Source organism: Hoplias malabaricus, chromosome 14 (genome assembly GCF_029633855.1).
Source record: "Hoplias malabaricus isolate fHopMal1 chromosome 14, fHopMal1.hap1, whole genome shotgun sequence".
NCBI lineage: Eukaryota > Metazoa > Chordata > Actinopteri > Characiformes > Erythrinidae > Hoplias > Hoplias malabaricus.
Window position 1 is genome coordinate 8,183,809 of NC_089813.1, and position 25,901 is coordinate 8,209,709.

Consider the following 25,901-nt stretch of genomic DNA (forward strand, 5'->3'; position numbering starts at 1 on the left):
TGCTGTCTAATTCTCAGTGCTGCAGTGATACTGATGTGGTGTTGGTGGGTGTTGTGCTGGTATGGGTGGATCAGACACGGCAGTGCTGCTGGAGTTTGTTGGTCCACCTTGTAGATGTAAAGTCAGAGACAGTATCTCATCTGTTGCTCCACCATGCGTGTCGGTCGTCTTCTAGTCCTTCATCAGTGGACACAGGACGCTGTTGGCTGGATAGATGGTTGGTGGACTGTTCTCAGGGACACAGTGACGACTTTAAAATCTCCAGCAGCCACTGCTGTGTCTGATCCACTCACACCAGCACAACTCAGTCCAGTGTCCATTCTACTACACTCTCCTAAATTGAGTGTTTTCACTTTCAGTGACAGGTAGAAAGATCACTAGGTAGGCCAAGATTACGTGATGTTAAAAAGAATGTTAGTCCAGAGTCCCGGTCCAATTAATACTGTAGTATATTTTTTTACAAAATTCGGTGACCGTATCATCTTTGAAAACACAAACGTCAGACTGAAATCAGAGGATATATCTTTGTCCTGAACCAAAAACATGATTTATGTTTCCAAAATGATTCCAAAAGCCAAAGTCATGAACTTCTCACTGGTGACATCCCGACTGTAGATATCATCAAAACAGCCAACACAAGTCAGACATAAACTTTCCACCAAAAAATCAGATTATGGAGGTCAAGCCCTACCTGAGTGTCCCTCCCTCATCACGTCCTGAAACAGTGCCTCAGAGGAAAAAGTGTTAGCTCCTGTTCTCACGATCAACAAACACAACGCCCTAACAAATCACCACCAGGGCCTTGAGGAGCTCTGAGCAAGAGTGTGAGGTGTGTGTGGAAGAGAGAGAGAGAGAGAGGGAGAGATACAGAGAGTGTGTGAGAGTGTGTGTGTGTCTTTTGAGGACCACTCAGGGACACACACACAGAGCTCCACAAACAAACCCCACAACAACAGGATCGGCCGTTGCCACGGCAACCAGGCCCAATGCAGCCAATAGCTGATCAAACAACCACGCACTTTTCGTTTTCATCCCTCCCTCCCTCCCTCCCGTCCGAGTCTCAGTCTCTGACCACAGAACGAAAGTGCGAGGTCCAGAGCCGAGTGCATGTCGATTTGGGAAAAACAGGAGGGCGACTTTAAGAGTGGATGAGGAGGGGAAAAGCGAAAGGGAAGAGTTTAAACACTTGGCGATGTTTTTAATGAATAATTGCCACAACTCCAATTTTGAGCTTCTTTACAGATTCACATTTTTTCCAAAATGGAGGGTATTAATGGGTACTTTAATCCTCCACTGTTACAGTAACAGCTTCAAGTTCAGCATTGCCATGTGATGGAAGTCTAGTCACAAGAAAATAGGTGAGAAAATAAGGTTTCGCAACCCCAACTCGTCCCCAAAAGTATAGAATGGAGCCTCCATCCCTCTAAAGATGCTGGGGTTATATACACCTCTAGCCAATGTCTGGGATTGAGCAAGATGACCACTGATAGGCTGATGTGCAACTGACATAGAACATGATTAATGACCAATCTTCACCAATCACAGCTCCTGGTCTGAAAACAAATGAAATTCTTGTCGAAATAATGAAGGCCATCCTTCAACCGCTCCATATTTTTAATACACTGTCAAGAACATAGTTAAACATGTAGCGATATAACCCCAACCACACAGCCTACTTTATGGAAGGAGCTGAGAGACATGAGAGCATCCATGTGGGAACTGAAAGCCACAGGCGACCTGAAGGGCACGGGTTACACAACAGCTGTGCACATCTGCAGCCACTAGAGGGCTACGGAAGTTTCACACTACAGCATCTGGTTTATAGGGAAAGCAATAAAGCAGACACTTACTTAAGGTGTAATCAATAGCGAAGTTCTGCTTTTAAGGCTGTGATGAAGATAATTCCGTTACAGAGTTAGACCAATGCCGTGTTACGCTGCGAGTTCACCAGCAGCTCTGCTGTGAGCCAGTTACTATGGAGACACTTAAGGTAGAAAGTGCAGAAACATACAAAGAGCAGATATGTAGCAGCAGTGTTTTTATGTTTATATACACACAGTAATGTGCTGGAGCCTGAACAATGATGGGACCTAAACTCATCTGAGTCTGGGAATATTTTCACACTGCAACATATCCACTGTTCATAACTATATCCCCTAAGAAAATGAAAAATGTTCCAAAACATAAGGTACCATGCACAAGTCAGAGACCACGCCTTCTTGATTTACCCGAAAAAAAAAGTACAAACAATTCAAATTTTGGATTAAATAAATGTTTAGTTAAATAAAACAAACAGAATACTTTCCTATTTGAAAGCTGTGAAAAAAGTAAGCTCATCTCTTCTTTCAGAACCGACACAGGAGTTTCTATAGACAACATTATGGCTCTTAAAAGGTGTCAGTGTCAAGAAGTTGAAAAAATGCAGCAGACAAAAAAGAAAAACATTTGAAAATGAAACAAAGAAGATGCTGGTGTTCGCAAAATACCAGACGCAGAATGTGTTTTGTTTTACTTAGATTTTAAGAAGAAGCATGAAATACAACCAACTTCTAAGACTGAACTTGTGAAGTGTAGAAAAATATCGCTAAAGCGCTGCTGAAAAGGCAAAAGTGTGTGTGTTTATATATATATATATATATATATATATATATATATATATATATATATATATATATATATATATAGACACACAAACAAACAGAAGGTGTGTGCATGTTTAAAAAAGAAAACTATATTGTAAACTTTTTTTAGTGCAGTGTATTGTGCACATCATTTGTTCTGTTACATAATATTTACATAATATAATATTTATACTACTCCGTGAAAAGTGTAAGATGCATGTGAATAGATACGATTTAATTACATTTCTCATGTAAACAAGCCCAGAGAGACGAGAACAAAGACACGATATGAACACGAAGCGGAATCCAATCTACTCTTAACTGATAACCCATAGTTAAATTACCATCTTGAGACGCACATCGGAAAGAAACGTACGCTTCAATTCAGTGCACAAGGCTAAATTAGTAATTTGTTGAAGAGGGTCAATGACCATTTACAAGAAGAAAAGATGAAATGGGAGAGAGACAGAGAGAGAGAGAGAAAGAAAAGAGTAAAAGAGCAGAGAGAAAACTTTCTTTCGGTGCTAAAGTTCCTCACAGGTAAATAATCGGCCCTTTTTTTTTCTTATCTTAAATCATCAAACTTTTATCACGCTAGCGTCCTCCATACCCCTCCCTCTTCTTCTCTCTCCTCTTCTTCTCTCCTCTCCTTTCGTATTTGTCTTGAAAGCAATAGCTGACTCAAACACAAGTGCATTCGTTTCAACAGACGCACAAACAAAGCCTCCCCCGCTCTCGTAGGCTCCCTCCCCCCGCAGTCGTCCGGCCCATCTGGAAACACAGAGTACCTGAGAAAGACAGAAGTCCTGTGGGCCCGCTTGCATTCATCATGGCAACAAAGACGGAGAGAGAGAAAGAGAGAGAGAGAGAGAGAGGATGGATGGCGGGAGACTCAATAAGCCCCCAGCAATTATGGAGATGAGGATTTAAAAAGGCTTAAGGGGGCTGGCCGCTGTATGTCAACAGACGCAATGATTATGTTTATGGGAGAGGAAGAGATGCGAGTTTTAATTATATTGCCTCCGCTGCTCAAACAGGGGCTCACTGCAAAGTTACAGTCAGTCTGAGATTATTGCTTCTGTTTTGGGAAGTGGAATACGGAAAGGAGCCATACGTTACACTTACCACCAAATAAGTAGCAAACAGCACCCATTAAAGTGATTATCGTTGTTTGTCTATGAAAGTGCACCTCACATAGGATTAAGAATCCCTTTGATTTGGAGTCTTAGAAAGGTCCTGTTTATTCCCAGTGTGAGGGACCCACTCTGTCTTTGAATCTCGGACACCTCCAAGCCACCAGGTGTCAGCATACTGGCTTGATGCATACCATGAAGAAGAATCACTGGAGAAAATGACTGATACCTCAGTTAAACATGGTGGAGGCCCACTCTGTGGAGTATAATCTGGTTCAGCTTTGCATTACGTGGGTTAAACTTCACAGAAAGATAGGTTACAACAGCAATCAATTTTTAATGTGCTGGAACAACACAATACAGTTAGCATCTGTTGTCACTGGTTGTGCAAACATGAAAGCCCAAGCTCAATACTGATACTGACAACAATAATTATGTAAAAAAAAAAATACAAAAGACTCCCATGGTGTATTCTACCTTCCACAGTGACACAGAGAAAGATTTTGTGATGAGCCTGCACCCACTCACACCCTCTCCCTCTCTCTCTCTGAAACCACCTTAAAACCCACGCTTCCCACCGGCAGCCGCGCTTCCTGTTCGACTTTCTTCTCCGCGCCGAACGAGAGGCAGGAAAGAAAGGCAGAGCACCTGTTGCATAAACACACTCGTCTGCCACTGAATCGTGTAAATAGAGCGAGAGAGAGAGAGAGATAGAAAAAAAAAAACTTAAGAAGCACTTCTCCACTGCCAGAAAATACATGATGCCCTTCATCACCTGTCAGTACATCTACATCCTCCATGGGAAAAGAATCCCGACTGTTTCCTGTGGCTCTGTCACTGTCATAACAACGTAATCAGAGATACAGCAGCAACGACACTTAAATGAGTCAGTCCGCGTCGATCCGGTTAAAAAGGAATCAAACATGCCTCGAAACGCGCACATATTTATACATTTATACTCCAGACTGGAGCCGAGCACTTAAATATTTATGTTCACCAGCATATTTATCAGATCTGCAAGGCCATGGTATCAGAGAGAGAGAGAGAGATAGAGAGAGAGAGAAAGAGGAGAGAGTGCAAGAGATTATGTGAGAAATATGGAGATGAAAAAAAGAGGGGATGGGAAAGAGAGAAAATGAGCTAAAAAGATAGAAACAGGGAGGGAATGAGAGAAAGAGTCAAAATGAGTCTGAGAGGAAAACGAGGGGACAGGAATGTGAGAGAGAAAGAGGGACAGAAATAGCGTGAGAAACAGGAGAAACAGAGAGAAAAAAATGAGAACAAGGAAAGAAAGTATAAGGGAAGATATACAGAGAGAGAAAGAGAGAGAGAGCAAAAGAGAAAGAGAGAAAGACAGAAAGAGAGAGGGCAAGAGAGAGAAAGAGAGAGACAGAGAGAGAAAGTGTGTGTGTGTGAAGCTCCAGCTCCAGTCGCATGGCTGACAGCCTGCTGCATGCTAACGAACCACTAATCAAAAGAGAAACGCAAAAAGACACGAGAGGGAGGAGAGAAACTGAGACAAGCACAGAGAGAGAGAGAGAGAGAGAGAGAGAGAGAAAGAGAGAGAGAATGAACAAAAGAGAATAAAGATAGAAAAAGAGTGAAATTGAAAGGAGAGAAAAGAAAAGACAAAAATGCTAGAGAATAACGTCTGAACTGGAGGCAGAGAGGCATCTCATTTCTCTTCCAGTGAAATAAAGCCTGAGGCAGAGGTAAAAACCCAATTCTCTCTCTCTCTCTCTCTCTCTCATTACCATAAACGCTATAAATTGCAAGTTTGTCACTCTTTACGGCAGAAACAGCTTCCACATCTTCTCAGAAAGCTTTACATCACATGCTCAACTTCAGATGTGAAGGTTAGTGTGGTCAGATGTTGGATGTTTGCCCTGCATCACAAACACACTTCCACTGCACCACAGCCCAACTCTGGGAGCCCTTATTCCCCTTTAGCTGTCATGGTGGTGGAGTCGGTGCTAAACTCGTGGCATGAGAGAAATGGGCTGTTACCAAGGTGTCTGCGTCTCCGAGTTACACTGGGTGAAAGAAAAACTGATTGGTCACCGGTATTGCATCTTCCAGTTGTGTTGTTCCCTAAAAGTATAATGTTTACATTCCAGGAGAGGTGAATATTTGTAATATTTCATTACAGAACTGCGTAAAATGTGCTGGAGACAAAATGGGGCGTATGAAATCAATAAAATCGATTACAATCCTGTTCCCTAAATACAGATATGAAATACATTCCCTTGAGGGTACCACCACAGTGTGTAATAGGCATACGTATGTACAGGGTGGGCCATTTATATGGATACACCTTAACAAAATGGGAATGGTTGGTGATATTAACTTCCTGTTTGTGGCACATTAGTATATGGGAGGGGGGAAACTTCTCAAGATGGGTGGTGACCATGGCGGCCATTTTGAAGTCGGCCATTTTGGAACCAACTTTTGTTTTTTAACTGGGAAGAGGGTCATGTGACACATCAAACTTATTGGGAATTTCACAAGAAAAACAATGGTGTGCTAAATAGTGTTGTCACATTAAACACACTCACTGTAAGAGGATGTGGAGAACAGAGCTGGTCAGATTACTTTCACTGTTACTGAGTAATAATCAGTCAGTAGGAGGGGACTGTTTCTGACCATTTCAAATCACAGTCATGTGCTGCTCAGGAGCGCATCGGAAAGGCTGCGAACCGGTTTCCGGGTCAGATGCACGTTTGTAAAACTTTGGTTCCACGTTACCGCCATCAGTCTTTACACATATTTATTAGCTGTAATGTACTGTGTATTCTCTGTGGGAAAGAGAGGGGCTACACCCCTATAGTCCCCCAGTACATCTGTTTAGGAGGGATGTACATAGCTGGAGCAGAGGCAAACGTCACACTTAGCTTCTTTTTTCTGCAGTCTGCCCCGTTTTTAGCCTGACAGAGCTAACACAGCATTGCTATAAAATGGGGATCTGTGTTTCTGATGCTGCGTCATCCTCCCAAAATGTTGCGTCCTTAATAAATCATCCCCCATTTAGAATTCAAATGAAACATCCTGATGATGTATTTCTTCAGTGCTACAATGGAAACCCACTGCTGTATGAAGTAAAACTAGGACTGCAGCTTTAGAGACTTTAAAACTATCTAATTATATCAATCACTGTTATGGATATTATTTACATCTCTCAATAAGCTCTTACACTCATCCTAGTAAGCGATTAGGAAAAGTGTCCCAGAAGAGTCTGGCTCGAGAGTCACTCTGAGGCCATGCGGAGAGAACAAGAGGCTCAATGTGATCGTAAATGAATGCCTGAGTGAGAGATTTGCATTGCAGAGAGAAAAACACCCAGAGGGTGTTATTTCCTTGCTCATTTGAATGTGTGTGTGTTACCTGTCTTTGTGCTGATGCCATCTGAATCTGACAGAACTTCACCGCCTGATCCAAAGCCACATCCTCGTCCACCTGCAGAAAAAAAGACACAGTGAGTCAACAGGTTCACTCGTGTTGACCGAGGTAGTACTGAGCTAAGAGTTAAAGATCTAAAAAGAAACGGCAGAAAATGCCATTTTAATGAACACTGTAAATAAAAAAGAAAAAACAAGGCCAGGAAGCTGGATTTTCCAGGTTTTCACTGAATTTGGCGAACTAACTATTCACATTTATGTTAAAGGGTTACAAAATATCATTATTTTCAAGTATTTTCTGGAATTTGGGGCAATAACTTTACAATTTGTTTGAATTTAATTAAGTTTAAAAAGTTTACATACAACTTTATTGTATTAAAAGGTGATTTTAGATAAAGAACAGTGTTATTCCTTGCATCCAGGACTGGCTCTCAGCAGTCAGCTAATGGAAGCCTTATGAATTGGAACTAGGTATTACATAGAAGAGTGTTGCCTGGAAAGCCCCCTTAGAGGTGTATGTTTCCCTTGTTCCCTCTTTTTATTAGCTCTGTGACACGTCTGAGGAAATCTCTCGCTATGTATTTGCAGATGTTTGCAGTCTCTAGAGTGTGGAGAAGTTCATATTTCAGGACTTCCTCATTTCAACGTGATCCAACTACAGGCCAATCACAGTCGTCATGAGTCGACACGATGCTTAGCTTCATTCCTGGGGAGGTGCGGTTCAGGCTACAGCATAAGAGACGACACAGGGTTCACACATCAACACTTAGATGTCTTAGATTCGATGCAGAAACCAATTGGCCTTAAGTCTTGCATTGAATGAAGGGTGGTTTCTGACTTTTGTACAATTTTAAGAATAAAATAAATTCTCAAACACACAAAACACAAAAATCAGGGCAAAGAGTGGTGACCTAAAAAAGACCTCTTATTGGAGATCCTGTGACCATAGTAACGGCTAGCGAGCGCTATGATTGGACATCCCCAGTGTCTGTTTTATGTCAGCTACTGGGCGCATGCTTCTCTCTACTTTACTGTGTGTGGGAGGAATAGAGGGAGAGGGAAGGGAGGGAAAGAGAGAGAATATACACTAAACGAATGCAAACATGTTAGTGCATTCTCAGTAGCACTCTGCCTATAATGGACCCAGCGCCTCTGACTAAGCTAAAAGGCTAATGAGAAAATTACGGAGGCAGAGATGGAAAGGGTTTCTAAAACACAGGGCACTGGACGTTTCTTTTTAACCACTTAACCGACACATTTATTTATTTTAGTGTGCCGCTCCTGGGTTCTGACTGGCTGACATCACCACACTCAGGGAAGTGCAAGCTGTTTACGCCTCTTTGGATGGAGGTGACGTCTGACTTTTAACACTGTTGGCCTCGAGGCACTGTGGGGCAGCGCTAAAACGTGGAGAACTCTAAAGCAACCTGGGAAGGCATCTACATTTAAGGCAGTTTTGAAGTTGCTTTATTCAGCGTAACTTTTGATTTAGTCACGCTACGGAGGTATGCAAAATCATTACACATTTCCTTTCAGTTCTGTGAAGTACAGTCTGCCCTCTACTTCTAAAGGGGGAATGATACCAGGACCCATGGACGCTCAAGTCCCTTGTAATAAAATGATAATAATAATAATAATTAATAATAAAGAAGCCCAGGCATCTCCGTCTCCCACAACTTCCACCATCTCCTCCTGGGGGATTCCCAGGCATTTCTAGGAAAGCCAGGAGGAGCATGTCCTGAGTTTACCCGGGGGTCTACTTCCAGTTGGCTGTGCCAGTGGGAGGCGTCCAGGAGGCATCCTTACCATCCAACTAAGGTTTTGCAGTATCACATTGTAACACGGTGTTGAAAAATGTGGACGGTACCTTGCTGTGTGTGTTGTGGGACATTTCTGTTTACTTCAGTACAAGGCCAAAGAGTTCATTTATGTGCATTAAAAAGAGCCACAGGCAGGGGGCGCTGTGGGAGCTCACTGACTGCTGATGTCACAGTCTGAAAGCAGGTTGAGAAATAACACAAACCCAGTAGCCCACTGCAGTTGAGTTTAGTGCCTTTTAGTTTTAAAAAAAATAGAGGAATGAAGCTACATTTCATATATTATATACAGTACATAAATATAAACAAGCTATTTAATGTAAAGAGATTATTCCAAGGAATCTCTGAGCACTTCTGTTGCTCCTGCTATTGTGCATTTTATATATGTCTCTTGTTTACATGCCAGTATGTTGTCAGAAGTTGTTTCTCCAGTCAGAGAGGTATGTGGTGGCTGAGGTGTGATTCCGCCGCTCCCATTCTTTACTCTTTTTTAAGAAGTCTAATTACGTTACCAACAAACAAACAACACACACACTTACAAATCAAAGACGTACTCCCTCACAACTGACCTTAAACTTACCCCCTACTCCCACAGAAGCGAACAAGCACAGATTTTCTGAAGCGGCTCTGCCTGTACACTTCCACAGTAAAAAGCTGTTTCTACATAGAAGATTATAGTATCTCTATTTGAAATCTTACAGGCATAGCACGGTGGTCCTGTCTACGCAGGGAATTGATCCCTCTTGTGCACCAGCGTAATTCACCATGCTGTTTATTCTGTGTTTACCTAAGTGTTATGAATCCCGTATCTAGGTGGACCTGGAAAGCAATGGAGGATGGCCAGGTTCACACTTACAGCCAGTGAAAGTCATTACACATACGCTCTTCTTACTGCTGTTTAAAGCCAGTATCTGTCATTTCTACTGTATGCTTGCCTGAAGTGCGATGTCCCCATGTTTTGACACAAACCGCAAGCTCAGGATCTGCTGTCCTACACACTGCAGCCATGACTACAGCTCAGTAGACACACAGGACTAAAGCTGGGCCTGCCGCCAGCATCTCTCTGCATCGATCGCCAATCTGAGCGCATCTACAAGAGCACACCAGAACCATCTATACCGACATGGAGTCATCCAGAGGGAACGGCATTCAATACAAAAAGTATGGCAGTATCCAACTCTTGTTTGTATACAGTGATGATGGTTTAAAAACAGTAACACTACCATGTGAACACTTTTGAATAACCAACTCACTTACCAATCAATATGTGCAGTTTTTGGAAAGCGTAACTGGAGCACCTGGAGGAAACCAACGCACACACAGGGAAAACACACCAAACTCCTCACAGACAGTGACCTGAGGCAAGGACTGACCCCATAACCTCAGGACCATGCTGTGTTGAAGCGACTGGTGATGTTGTTGTTGCTTGTTAGCTTCTGGCCAAAACATATTATTGACCAAACCACGGTGTCTGTTGGTTAGGGAACTGGGTTTGTAACCGGAAGGTTGCTGGTTGGATTCCCATAGCCGAGAGGTCATGACTGAAGTGCCCTTGAGCAAGGCACCAAGCCCCCAACTGCGCCCGCCACTCTGGTGTTCACTAATGTGTGTGTAAATGTGTGTTTCGCTGCACGGATTGGGTTAAATGCAGAGAACAGTTTGCAAGCACAGTGGCCAGTGAAGTAATTCTAATTCTAAATGTTCAGAGACTTCCCCCTGACTTTCTTGTGTTAGTTCAGGTTTGTTTACATTTTAACGTTTGAAGTAAACATCTACAATACAAATGTAAACCGAGAAATTGTATTTATTTATCCAAATAACCAATACCTGAACAATTCTGACTGAATACAAATTTCCCTAGAAAGTAGCAATTCACATCAAACTGTTTTGAATTATTGTTTTTTTTTTTACATCTGAACAAAAGCAGATAAAATAGCTGGAATTCCCCTTTAAGAAATGAAATGTAGTGGGGGACTTCTCATGAAGGATCTCTGTGTGGTTGTCATTTTACACATGACTCCATGAGAGCTCAGAAAACATGAGAGACAGACAGACAAACACTCATAAAAACATAAGCAGCAGATATAATTATACAGACAGGGGAAATAAGAGGTGATTCAGTGAGGATGGGTTGGATAATGGATTGGGAGAGTAACAGGCGTATATATATGTTTGTGTGTGTGTGTTTGTGCCTGAACCCTGCCAGCAAAAGCCATTATCCTCTCAAACTAATAACACAGCCTTAATGGAAACTTCAGCAGTTTGTTTGTCTCTTTAGTGTAATTAAAAAGACGTAGTTTGCAGATAGATGTGCACGGTGGGGGTGGGGGAGACATTACCAGGCACGTACCCCATTATTCTGTAACTGGATTAGGGTAAATAAACATAAATTGAGTTTACAGACCACTGGAGGATGCTCATGATAACTAATCGCTCGAGGAGACAAACACAATTTCACTCTTACATGTGTTACAACACATCGAGCAACAACTTAAGCTCAGCAAGCTCGACAAGTACGTTCATAAGGAAGGCAATGCATGCTGACTCTATATCTATAATCTCTAGCTATATAGTGGTTACTCAAGAACAAACCCACTCATCCGTCTTCCTGCCAGTGTTTTTATATAGTAGAACTGCTAATACCGATATATTAATATAGTAAATTATTAATGTTTTAATGGCTTTATTTGCTTAATTTTTCTTCCTTGATGTTTCCAATCCTTCTTAAAGGCACAGGCTGAAGCCCAGAGGCTCACCCGCTGTATGCTGCTACAGAACGAGTAGCCCACTCTAGTTCAAATACAGAAAGTCAATGAGCAGCAAACTAACAAAAGCAATAGAACAGTGGAGAATTTCAGGTGTTCAGTACCAGCCTGCATACTGCTCCTTAGAATTTAATCTATTATTATAATTATATTATTGTTATTATTATATGATTATAATTATTCACTAAAAATAAGATTGCTTTTGTCTTTCTACTGTGGGCTCTGTGAGCTCTGTATTAACATAATGGTTTCCTGTGGGCTCCTCTGACTGACAGAAGGACTGTCAGATGCTGAGGTTTTTCCCGGACCTCCCCTAACACATCAGCTCAGCGCTTTCAAGTCGAGTCATCAGGCCGAGGGACAGGGGTTTCCCCGTCATAACTCTTTTATAATGGTGCTCCGTCAACGTTTCACAACAACCGACAGCAGAAAAACCTCTGCATGTCAAGACATGACAAATGAAGGAATTATAGGACCACAGGAGTCGGCAACAGCAAAAGATTCTTTTTTAATAAACTAAATATGGAACTTTGTGGTTCCTTGAATATACACATATCCTATATGACACTTTGTCACTTGTATTGTTCTGAAATCAGTAGGGAATTTAACCTCCTCTTTTGAAGAGCCGTGCACAGCCTTTAAAGTAGACGTAGGATCATGGCCATGAGGCATTAATGGCTGTCACATAAACGTTAGTGAGTTCGGCTATTGATGACGGATGACTTATATTTAGACATGTGACATCACTGAGGACATTGCGATGGCATATAATAAAACAATACTGTGTAAAACAACATGTAAACTCATGCTCTTTCATGACTCATACATTTATACTGTTTTTGAAAATAATAAAGTGACAATTATATGTTGTATGTCTTTTCTCAAACATTTAATCCATAACAATGGACTGTTAAACTAAGCTAACCGGCAGCTAACAGCATCCAAAATGCTCTCTTTTTCACATTACTTGGTTGATTAGATATAAATTCATGGTACACACATGCTGACTGAAGATACTTAAAAAGGCAGTAACTCTAAATGATTTTATAGTGTAACTATATATATATATATATAAGTAAATGGCTAAAGGCTGTATCCACCAGTATTTCATTATAATATAATGGCAGAAATGAACTATTATTTAGTCAAAATACTGTTCTGTAACCAGCTGAAGCTGAAGGGTTGTGGTACTGCATTACTAAAAGAAATAAATCCATTTTGCTGAAGCCATAAAAAATGCACGATTAATAAAATCTATACTTTAGTGTAAAAAATGAAAGCAAATAAATATGTTGCAATTACTTGTGATTAATTACGCAAAGTGATGTGATTAATCATGATTAATTACAAAGACTGACATGATTAATCTTAATTAACTACATAGACTGATGTGTTTTATTGCAAATCAACACGCTTTTTATTGTGAATTGTGAAAAAAACCCATACATTAAACACAAATTTGTATCACTAAATGAAAGCTTAGCTTAAAATTACTATATGAATATTTATTTCCAATATTTTAATTAAAACTGCCCATCCCTGAAGCAAAAAAATCTCTCTCACCTGCTTGATCAGCATGTATGTCTCCGACATGATCTTCTCGATGCGTCTGAGGTCATAGGTCATAACTTTTTGACCTTGCTGCCACACCCTGTAAGCATCCAATAGAAGTGTCTTGCCCGACTCCACGTCCTCCAGCAGTTTTCTTTTTCTACTAGGACGCCGCTGCAAGCCCAACTCCTGGCCGCTGATCTGTACAGCAGGGCTACAAACGGCCATAGCATGCGGTCCTTTAGTCGTGCTGGTCTGAACCTGTATCAGTTGCTGTTTAGAGCTAATGCTCAGTTCCTCTAACGACAGTTCTGGAGTCCGGTTGCTTTCAGGAACTTTCTCAGTCACGTCTGCTGCTGACCTAATGGCTGTTTGTTCAGGTAGAACACCATCAGTTGGCGTTTGTAGTACTCTTGGTTTGGCGCTGCCCATCCAGGGTGAAGGGCCAAGTTCCATTGGCTCGCCCAACCCAGAGCTGCTTTCTCTAGGCAGAGTAGCGGCAGGGCCCTGGGTCTGGATCACTGGCAGTAGAGAGGTGGGCTGAGGAGGTCCTGGCTGGGGCTGGGATGTTTCAGAAGGTGTAATGTCTGTTCCTGTCGTAGAGGACAAATCAGGGATGCTTTGTTTAGGTCTCGGAAGTTGGGTGCTTTTGGGGTCCTCCGTGGCAGGAGGCCGGCTGGAGACGTCGGCTGTGGTCATCTCACCCATGGAGGAGGAGGTGGAGGGTTTAGGAGAAGGATCGGATACCTGAGGGAACATGTGAACGAAAGGTTGAATAAACAAGATAAACAGAGGGAGTTTATGTCCACTTTGTTTGGTTGAGGACCTAGATCCGATTTTTCATTTTATTTAATTTGTCTATTACTACTATAAACAACAGTGTTATTCGTTTCTGGGGGTTTATTACTTTCAATTGTGGTCTCTTTGGGGTCCTAGTTACTGTTTCAAATAAGAACATTTTGAACATATTTGAACATATACATTTATTGTTTTTCTCCACGTTTCTCCGCGTGGTTACTGTCTGCTGTGGATCCACTGGCATTCATATTTATGACCCAGCAAAGCCAGAAGATCTCTGAATGTAGAATAAAAAAATACAACAAATCTAAATTGAGCAATTAGTCATCTCAACAACACGTAGTGCTCTGAAATCCTTTGACTCTGAGTGTGGAACTCTGAACTTTGCCCCCTGTGGAGGATGAGTTATTTAGCATGAATCATAATCAGAACCGAATGACAGATTTTAAAGAGCACGGAGAAAGGTAAACGAGCGGCCGTACCCCAGTGAGTTTGTCCAGATTGTCCTCCAGCACTTTCACAGTGAAGAAGAAGGCGCGTTTGGCCAACACCTGACGGTCCACATCCCGCAAATACTTCCTACAAAACACCCAGCGACCCAGTGTAAGGCAAGGATTCATACACAAAATCTAAAAGAACAACTATCATTAAAAAAAATGACAAATATATAGTTTCAGCTTCAAAAGCACTGGAAAGGGCATCAAAACTGTGTGCTTTATTTATTTTATCTTATTGAAACTGTAGCAGTAGTTTATTTACTTCTGTCAAACTGTTAAAAAAGAGTAAATGTAATAGATTAAAAGAATTATTGAATTTTAAGCACTTTATGCTTCTTTCCAGTTAAATTTCAAAAATAATGAAATAAAAAAAAAAACACTTCTGATGCTCGTAACTTCTGGTTCGTGATAAAATAATGTTATCCTAATATCTCTAACATGATTTAGCAATTGGTGTATCTCTGGAATTCTGTTTATTTTGTATTTATTTTCAGTTTCATTTATGTTTTATATCATTATGTGACAAATTAAATTTCCCAATTTTTTGTTTTTTAAGGAAACATTGTGTTTTTCTGGACATCTCTTTCTGTAAATGCTTAAGTAAAAAAGTATTTTCTTCTCCTCAGTTCAGCTACACCCCTCTGTCATGTCGTTTGGGTTTGTTGAGATATTTAACCACCCCACTCAATTTTCTGCTTAAGTTAAGCAAAAAAAGTTCAAAAATGTAGATACATTTATATAAACATAAGAAGTCACTCGAACAACTAACCGTTCCAAAACCAATGTAAACATCCTTTACATTTTTACACTTGTCAAAACATTCTCTTACGGGAATTCTGTGAAGCTGCTTTGTGACAACATCAGTTGTAAAAAGCGCTATACAAATACATTTGCTTTGATTTGATTTAAACCAAAAGGCAGGGTCTTACTTTCCCTGGTCAGGGGTTCTCTGGAGCATGAGGGAAATTTTGAGCAACGTGTCGTGATCCTTTAACTGAGACAGAACATCCAGCAGCAGTACGATGGATCTGTTCATATGAGATGCAAAACTGCCAGGACGATCGATTTCATCTACTGGAATACGCCAGATGCCCTGTGTGGAGAGACAGAGGGGAAAAAAGACAAGAAAGAAAGAGAGGTGGTGAGTTGTATAGTTTCAGTCCTTGAATTGCACCAAGGTCAAAACTAGGTAAGGGTGGGTTATATGTCTATAATAGAACATCACTATACTTTTGCAATATAGCACAAGTATATCATGAGAAACACTTCTAAGTTCATGCATCTACGGATGCCATCTTCATAAATTCAGTTCAATGACCATGGGGACCTGGGTGCAGTGCACGAGCCAGCACTGAGTCACAGGTTGGAACCCCAATTTTTGAACATGGAGCTGTTAAAGAATTCAAAAATTAAGAAACAGGACTGATCTGATCCAGAAAAGAAAGCCACTGAAGTCAATGAAAATTTAGGATTATTATGTTGTCAGAAAACAGAAGGCAGTTTAAAACGAAGAATAAGGCGGGAGAGAATAAGAGAAGAGAGGTGGAAAAGCATAATATTATTGTTGTAAGGCCATCTGTTCCTGGCTGGGTAGAGCTGGCTTTTGATGTGTTGGGCTCTGGCCATGGAGCGCGAGAGAGAGAAGTGCCAGCAATCTGCCCACAGTCCTTTTTTTTTTTCCCCCCAGCTCTCTTCATATATCCCATCCATCCTCTGTACACTTCCCTCTGAGAGACACACTCCTCTCCTCAGAAAGAAGTGAATTTGGCAGAGAAACGGGAGACAGCACCGTGCTGGGCACCAGCAGAGATGTTCTAGACAGACTTAAAGGGCTAGTTCAGTGAAAATTCTCATTTATGCTGTTTTTTTTCCTCTACCAAATGTAGTTAATCACTCAAGTCTCGTGTGGTGTCCAAAGCTTCGTGCATTTTGGCTCAGAGCTATGAAAACTGCATTCATCACAAACAAACTCCAAAAGTTGTTCAAAGACAAATTCAGCCTTTAAGATGGCTGCATATCCACGTTATTAACATCTGTTTCTGGTGAGCTGTGAAATGTGCAGTACTGTGCAAAAACTAGACATTTTCACTGATTTTTAAATTTATCCTCAATATATTTGTTTGTTTGTTTATTTGTTTGGTTGGTTTCATTCCCTGCTTCTCAGGATGTATTTGTTTTCAGACACAGGTCTGGGTTTAAGGGTAGCCTTGGTTTTTTAAGGGAGTTACAGGATGTATTTATTGGATGCTATTGGGCCATTTATATGGATACACCTTAATAAAATGGGAATGGTTGGTGATATTAACTTCCTGTTTATGGCACATTAGTATATGGGAGGGGGGGGGAACTTTTCAAGATGGGTGGTGACCATGGCGGCCATTTTGGATCCAACTTTTGTTTTTTCAGTGGGAAGAGGGTCATGTGACACATCAAACTGATTGGGAATTTCACAAGAAAAACAATGGTGTGCTTGGTGTTAACGTAATTCTTTCATGAGTTATTTACAAGTTTCTGACCACTTATAAAATGTGTTCAAAGTGCTGCCCATTGTGTTGGATTGTCAATACAACCCTCTTCTCCCACTCTTCACACACTGATAGCAACACCGCAGGAGAAATGCTAGCACAGGCTTCCAGTATCCATAGTTTCAGGTATAAAACTTCAATAAATAACCATTGGTCTCCAAATTTGGCACACTACTGAACATTTCTCCCCCACACATGGGATTTCAAAGTGTCTGTCCATGTAGGACTAGAACCTCCCAATATCTATATTATATTCCATATGTAAATGCCAGGTGTAAACAATCTTTGCATTATATCACTGCTGTACATCATCTTCCAGTATGTGGCTATGTTAGCGCCACTTCAAAACTCAACACACAAACGGGTCTTGCTTCACCTCTTATATTTGTTGTAAAGAAGAATTCAACAACAGGTTTCAGTGAAAACAAGCCTAGTTCCAACATGCCTTCAGACCTTATTGGAGCAAAGCCCTGGTCAAAACCAAGGCCACAAAATTCCTCTTGTACCAAGATGCAAAGAACGCTAATGGGGATAAAGGAGGAAAAACTAACATTTACAAAATCACAAATAGGGTTAACGTGTTTCCATCCCTTTCCACTGCATTTTCATTTTTCTGTTGCCACTAGAAATAGTGAGAATGAAGAAGAAAAAACAAAACAAAATGGATGGCGAGCACTCATGTTTGGACGTTAGGACATTCCATATAGCTGTAGGTAATGGTGCGGAGAGGCCTTGGGAACCTCATTTAAACAGAGAAGTTGGCAGAGAACTTGAAGCTTTACAACTGCTACAGTTCAATATTTACTAAGTTATTTATTCTAAAACCATGTCATGAGTACAGCTTTATAGACCCATATTAAAAGTGTTCTTACCTACCTCTATGTCTAGTTGTACACTGCACTTTGTGCTTCTTTTTACACTTTTTTGATTCAATACAGTACTGTGCAAAAACACGAGCCCAACACTTCAAAAAAAAAAAAAGTAGATATCAGTCATCTCCACTTGTTAGTAGCAGTTTATCAGAGCAATAGGTTTAAAGTTCTATTAATTAATATAATAATATTAACCCATAATATATAAGTAGCCAAAACAACTTGCTAAATATATGAGTCCACTCTCTGCTCTCATTAGTTCCTGTTCTTTTCAGAAGACCTGGGTGTTTTCCCCACACTTCCAAAGTTCAGTCTTAGAAGTTGGTTGCATTTTCTGATGGCCTTCCTCTGTGAGACTGCAGGCGGTTTTGGAGGAGGATGGAACTGGCATCATCTAACACACAATGACTGTAGGCTTTTAGACACATTAGCAGTGCAGATTCTATCAATGATTAAGTCTGAAAATGGCGTACAAACTCTCATGGTAGAGCACGGCATACATCTTCAATGCAAAGCTGGATCAAACCAGTAGGTCACAGGCTATTAAAGACCACATCAATTATTCATATCAGACCTATGCCCACTAGATCAGGACGAGGCTGAGCCGACACTGCACCAACCACATAAGGTTTTTCCAAATAACGTGTTTCTGATTTCTGTTAATGCGCGCAAAGGGTCCAACTCCCATCAGGAAACTATTAGAGAGACAGAGAGAGAGAAGGAAAGAGTGATTCAGGAAGGAAAAGAGGAAGGGAAGTTTCATACATTTGCCATGCTAATGAGGGGCCGAATGAGAGGAGAGGGGGAGCGGTGAGAGGAGCGTCTGGTTGATGGTTAAACAGGCAATATTTACTAGCTCTCATCTGCTGACCAGCCGCCTGCATCCGCCATGTTTACTCTCTGCTTTAAATACAGACGCAGACTAATTCATATAAACTACACGTGGAGGAGGCAATAAAATTGAAGCAATATTGACATAGCGAGTGAGAGAGAGAGAGAGAAGGCAGAAGGAGTGAGGCACAGAGATGAAAACAGAGAAAAAGAAATGACAGAGAGGAGGAGAGAGAGAGCGAAAGATGGAGAAGGCAGAAGGAGTGAGGCACAGATGAAAACAGAGAAAAAGAAATGACAGAGAGAGAGAGAGAGAAAGAGAGAGAGAGGAGGAGAGAGAGAGCGAAAGATGGAGAAGGCAGAAGGAGTGAGGCACAGAGATGAAAACAGAGAAAAAGAAATGACAGAGAGAGAGAGAGAGGGAGAAGAAGAAGAGAGGAGGAGAGAGAGAGAGAGACAGAGAAAGACTGGGTAGATGAGCAGATGTAATGTTTCTGGCAGTCTCTCTGGCACGACTCGCTCTCACTGCTGCACTACAATCCAAACACTGCGGGTTTAACCAGCTTACACACACACACACACACACACACACACACACACTCCTGTGAGTGATTTCTGCTACTACTGCTCCTGAAAAAAGAAGTCTGTGGCACTCACATCAGTCGACGGCTGGTTAGAAACACTCCTTTCTTTTTTTGTACGTACAAGTTGTACATAGTCGTAAATCAAAACAGGATTCAGGGCTCTTTCCTCTGAAAGTCAGACTTCAGCATCCTCTACTGACCGAGAAAATAACACAAACATCACAAACTCTGATTTAGTTTTTTTTTTTAAATGTAGTTTTCATTATTTATTGAATATCTCCTTATTTTGTATATATTTATACACTTTGTTTATATTCACTTTCAGCAGTTTCTACACCTTATTCCACACTGTAAACAACACACACACACTATGTTGCTGTGTTCAAAACCCTGTACTGCGATGTGTGCATGTTTTTACACTACTTTATACATTGTATATTGTAGTGTTTACCTCTCTCGCTAAACACTACACTGTAGACACTGATAATACACTGTTTATAAAAGGTACACTTCACAAAACACTGTGTATACACTATATAAACACCATCCACACACTGTTTATATACCACGCATGCACTATACTGCACATACCGTACATTGTATTTACATTGTATTGTGTCTCAATAGATACACCACTAAATACACTACACTTTTACACTGTTTTACAGTTGGATTAAGCTGTATTTCTATGTTCGCACGGCTTTATAAACGAAGATGAAGTCTAAGAACGTACAGGACTTGGCACAGTATGTGCGAGCCCACCGTTTTAACTGTACACAACTCAAAACTCGGAAAAGAAAAAAAAAAGAAAAAAGCCAAAAGTTTCCAACCACAAAAGAGACTTAGCGCAGAGGTATGCTTTCACATTTGCAAAGCTGGTTAGGGTTGCCAGATCTTTCTCACCCACACTTCCTCTCTAAGACCCAAATATATCAGGGGAAAGTCAGCACCGCTATGAAAACGGAGCAGGGGTGTATATAAGACCCCTATGATCAATTTCAGCAATATTGGCAAACTGGAAACACTGCTATGGCAAGAAGTCCACAATAATCAAACACTGGGAGTAGCTAGACCAATCATAGCCTTTCCAGGTGGTTTTTTTTTATGCAAGCCATAAACAAAACAAGAGGCAGTTATTTAGGAACTATTAAACCAGTAGCAGTAGTGCAATGTATCATACAATTCACTCAATTATTCACATACTGCATTTAACAAATCCAGCTCAAGAGGACTACATGCAGTTGGTCAGTGTGTATGAACTGACAATATCCAAATTAAAACATTAAATATATATATTCAAATTTACTGTAAAGACATTTGTCAAAAATAATGATCAAGAGCTTCATCCACACCATCCACATTAACATCAATACAAAATTAAAGGGGCTATCTGGTAATAATCGGTTAAAAGACACTGCACTGTTCACTCAATCGGAGTCCAACCCAGTCAGATTTTGTGCTGCATCTAATATGGCGTGCAGACGTGTTAGAATTAATGCACCTCCACATCTGGACCTGTATTTATGTGAGGTATCTGTGCAAAGACAAGGTTAAAGACGCAAAACAAACCTAACGAGCTCGGAGAAATACGAGCACTGATTAAAAATGGAGAGAATGAGAGCGGAGAAGAAAGAGAATAGAGTAGAAATGACTAAAATCCAGAGTTTCTGCTCCTCGCTGAACTGAGCTGCGTGTGGTGCTGAAACCAGCCATTCTGAACAGCGCTGTGGTGTTAGCTCCTGATGGTATATTGACCGTTTTCGTAAGACCCCAGAACTGTGTTCACTTGCGGAATAATGGGAGGATGTGTCCCCGTTCATACTCTGGATTTCTGGATTATACATCAGCAGCGCAATAGTATAATTTGCCATTACTGGTTTAAACTGCAATATGTAGTGATACAGTTTTTTGTCGATGTTGTTTAGTCAAGCGTCCAGTGGTGAGGAAGAAGAATTGCTGCGGTTAAAAGAAAAAAAAAGGAACCATCAGTAGAGGCTGAGCCGTCAGTTCAGAATGTGCCAGTGTCACTTCACTGCGTGGCTGGCATGCTTTGGCTCGGGCTGCACTAGTGCGGCTAATGGAATTATGTAACACTTTGACAGCAGGAGTGGAATCCCTGTGTGTGTGTGTGTGTGTGTGTGTGATGCACCCCGCATAGATCTGCAGCCTTACTACACTTCAATTTATCTGACACCTAGTCTCTGTGCAAGGTAAATACAATCCATGTTTTCATCTTCTTAAACCCTATAAACCCTGCATTTTCAAACTGCGCGATCTTAACATACGCACTCACAGGTTTGACAATGCATTTGGCATCTTTTGTTTTTATATAAAAAGGCCTAATTTAAACCTTGGCGCCATTCAAAAATCACGGCTAGTTCTCCGCAAGCCCCTGGAGATGCAATGGAATTGGATTCTGCAGCCACATCCCAATTTATGACAAGATAATGAGAATCATTTTCTCTATTACGTCCATTTACATTCACGGAATTTGGCAGACGCTCTCGTCCAGAGCAATTTACAATTCTAATCACGCCGCAACCGTGGGCGCTAGCAGTGACAATTTACTCACGACGCCCATGATGTTTGCCTGTGTGGCCGTATTCAGGGCCTTTGTTGATATCGTTTGTGTGTGTGTACAGTGTGGCCACCTGTGGCTGGTCAGAGGAACTGTCAGAAACGAGTGTTCTGTTTGGTTGCGTCTCAGAGTCATAACTAGTTGGCTTAAAGTATAAAGCTTGACTTTTTCGCTTATTGCTCTGTCGCTCACTGCCCAATCCTAGCTACAAATCATCTGCCCTCATATGAAATGACTGGCCTTCTAGTGTGAACTGAAGGCCAAGACTCTGGCCCAAAGACTCTTATTGGTGCAGTATGGTGTGCCAGGTATACATTCGCACGGCCTCTTTAGTTTGGCACTTGAGCTGTGACGATAAAACAACTTGCATTTCGACAAGGACACACTGTGTCGTTGATGCTAAGCATTTAATATCACCCCTTGTGGAGAAGTTCCTAAAGGTGAGTGGGTATGTGAGTGAGTGAGTTACAAGCTAGTTCCACATGGTGTTTCACATCTAAAATTATCAGACTTGCTTTTGTAACAGTATCATACAGTGTCCGAAACCACATAAGCAAGTCTATCTAAGATGATGAATCCACATTATCAGGGTTGTTAAGCAATAAAGCTAATTCACAATGAAATAAGTTGCATAATGCATATAAAGGCATATAATTCCACAGTATTGTTAGCTACGTTAGCTTCATAGCTCCAGTGCAAACTAAGGCTAAGGCTGTGGCATATCATATCATTCACTATAATATATTTTTCAAATGATAAAATAAACCAATATCGGGATAATAGTAATATTCTGGCTTGTTATGTAATGACATATCATACGGCATATGTTCTTCACACGAGTCATTTAGGCAAAAGTGAAGTACGGTGGAAGGTGGCTCTGAGGGGCGTGACTTCAGTCGTGTGGAGGTGGTTTGGTTACAAAACATTAGATGTACAATAAACTGAAAAATGAAAATAGCCCATAACAACAATAAGCAATATACTTATTCTTCTTCTTATTGGAAACAGTTACATTTCTAGCAAAACAAAATGATTTGATATAATTAATATTAACATTAACATTTTATTTGTTGCCATAGTGTGTTCTTGAAATTAATGAGAGCATTTTTCATTTTGTGTTCTGTCATATCGCCAAGAATATCGTTATCGCCAAAACACCCTGAAATATCGTGATATCATTTTAGGGCCATATCGCCCAGCACTACCTCAGACACTAAACATACCTTGGCAGATCAATATCTGACGCAGCTGTGTAAATCTGATTTATTCGTTTAAAAAAAAATTCCCAATAAAAGCGTTGCAAAACAGACAGAATGCCACAATTCAGCTGTGTGTCTGACAGACACTGTGAGCTAATGGAAACTAAAAAAAATAATAATAAAACCTCAATGGCAGGCTTTTAAAAGACTCCCAACAACAAACATGAGAACTGACAGGAGAAAAAAAAAAAGAATGCAATCAATACTATATTTCGTGCTCGTCTTTTTCTTCCAGCGTGGAGTGAGATGTGTGTGTGTGTAGAATGGGGGTGAATTTGGTGACCTCATTTCTCTTTTATACTCTCTCTCTCACACATTCTCTCCCTCTCAGTCTGTCTGAAAGGGAGTGCGTGCAAATCTTGCACTGGAGAGTGTATTGGGGGAAACACAGGCAGACTACGGAATACATTAGTGACTTGCGTATACTTGCTGTTGCTAAAATAACAATTTAATGACGTTCTTCATAATTTAAAAGTTAATATGCACCTGAAACAAAAGCTTTAAAGATCGACGTGTTTGTGCAAGTGTACAATCACTGTAGACCAATTCAATATCTGCATTTTAGATATTAATTCCTGAAATATCTAACCTATCTGGCTAGAAGTTCGACATCCCTGAAACATATGTACATTTGGGGCCAGCAGTAAAAGATGAGCAGCAGTCTCTCATGGGCGGATCAGTCAAAGTCTGAGGTGGCCTGTGAGAGCCTTGTACGTGATCGATATTCTGTGACAGCAAAATCATTACGCTCTTAAAAGCAGAGCAGAGAAGACTCATCCTCCCCTCAATCGAAACAGCTCAGTCAGCCAGAGAGCAGTCTGGAATAATCAACTCATGCTACACACAAACACTCAGAGCTGCGAGAGTTTCCCCATAAACCTGCACACACACAAAAACAACGTTACCAAGCCACAAACTCTATCAGCACACTTCGAAACATGACAAGAGAAACATCAGTCTGCCTCAGACACACGCTCTGAGAAAAAGCTGAACAGCTCAGACTGAGTACAAGATGTTTCAGATAAAGACTTATGAAATATGACCAGTATGTGATGCATGTTTTTCCACTGCGGTCTGTACACGCAGCCTGGGAAGTCTGGGGACGGTTTGGTTTCCTACGTTGCAAATTCACCAAAGCTGCCGAGGTCATTTGCAAAAAGCGGAAATAGAGGGAAGAACCACAAACAAACGTTCTACTTTGAAAGTGATCCCACACTCCGCATACATTTCATCACCATTGTGATGTCAGCACTCAAACCATTGATATGCGTAATGAGCTTAAATGTGTTTTTAATGACAGTTTAACCGACCGTGCCAAACGTACAGCAGACAGTGAATTTCTAGCCAAAACGATGCAGGGAAAGCGTGTACGATTCTTTGGAGAAATTCAGCTGTTTGACTTGAATTTGTTATTTATGCGTTTGTATGAATTATATATAATTAGACCAACAGTAAATGAATGCTATGTAGTAGCATACAGCTTCAAAATCATCTTGATGTTCCACTGACCAGTAACAAGGTGAATAGGGGCTCTGTCATTGCCACTTCACTCTTAAAACATCGTTTTTGAGCGTGTAATTTTTCTTTAGCTGTAACTTACATTTTAACATTCTCTCTAAATTGGTTGGTTTATATTTATATGTTTTAAGATTAAATACGCAGAAAGTCGTTAAAACATGAACACAATTGGCTCTCTGTTTAATTTCTAATCAGGCAAAATTATATGAAGCCATAGGAAAGGTTGTTGAGGTCAGGTTCAGCTTCTTACACTATATCTATATAAACATAACACACCAGCAATACACACCAACAGCAACTGACTATGTATAAATTCACTAAACTGCTACAGAACATCTAACGCGAATGAAGGCAGTGTTTCCATACTTTTGACAGGCTGTGCACATTGTAGACACACACTCTCAAACTGTTTTTTTCTGCTCTCTACTTTGGTAAGAAACCGTCAGACCCTCTTATGCACTCGGCATTCTCCAATTCCCAGAGGCACTGTTCTCCAAAAGCTAAAAGAGCTCAGTTCCACGGAAGGAGAGCAGGGAGGCCGAGGGGATCACAAGGATGAAGGAAGGGAGGGAGAGGGGGAGGAGAGGAGGTTCCCGGCTTTTCTGACTCATGCAGTTTCTGACTCTTTCGCTCCATTTGTGGTCATTACGCCTGCCCTCGGCTTGATGAGACGCAGAACAGTGGGAAGGACGCTAGTGACCTGCCATCGTGTATCATGAGAAAAGACAACACACACACACACACATACACAGGGATGGCAATTCCAGCCCAATGTTCACTGAAGTTATTACAGCAATTATTTTGATTACACTATTTGCACAGCGCTGAAAAATAAATTACAATTTAAATACATCTGGAAAATATGAAAAAAAATATATCTATATGAAAGACAGAAAAAGTACAGATTAGTCAAATAAAAAGACACAGAACCAATAGGAGAGCCACAAAAAAAAAACAAATCACAAAGTCTACACACTCAGAATTAGGGATGCATAGAAACCGACTGTCTGTGGGAAATAAAGGGTTAAATATCTAATATTTAAAAATACACCATTATAAATGAGTATTATTCAACGGAACGGCATCAGAGATGTTAAATCTACCATCCCACAGTGGTGTATTCTGATGTTCCTGGCACAGAGATGAACACTGTGAAA

The 25,901-nt window shown here is 40.8% G+C and overlaps 1 protein-coding gene across 4 annotated transcripts in view; it reads right to left on the reverse strand.

Annotated features, from left to right (window-relative positions):
- cabin1 (calcineurin binding protein 1) overlaps positions 1-25,901 on the reverse strand; it is an 84,046-nt gene that overhangs the window by 10,163 nt on the left and 47,982 nt on the right. For all 4 annotated transcript variants that reach the window (XM_066643611.1, XM_066643610.1, XM_066643609.1 and 1 more), the window contains 4 exons: positions 15,507-15,670; positions 14,563-14,659; positions 13,295-14,029; positions 7,136-7,207 (listed from right to left, as the gene is read on the reverse strand). In XM_066643611.1, coding sequence (XP_066499708.1) covers positions 7,136-7,207; positions 13,295-14,029; positions 14,563-14,659; positions 15,507-15,670 — 1,068 coding nt within the window. The remainder of the gene's footprint in view (positions 1-7,135; positions 7,208-13,294; positions 14,030-14,562; positions 14,660-15,506; positions 15,671-25,901) is intronic.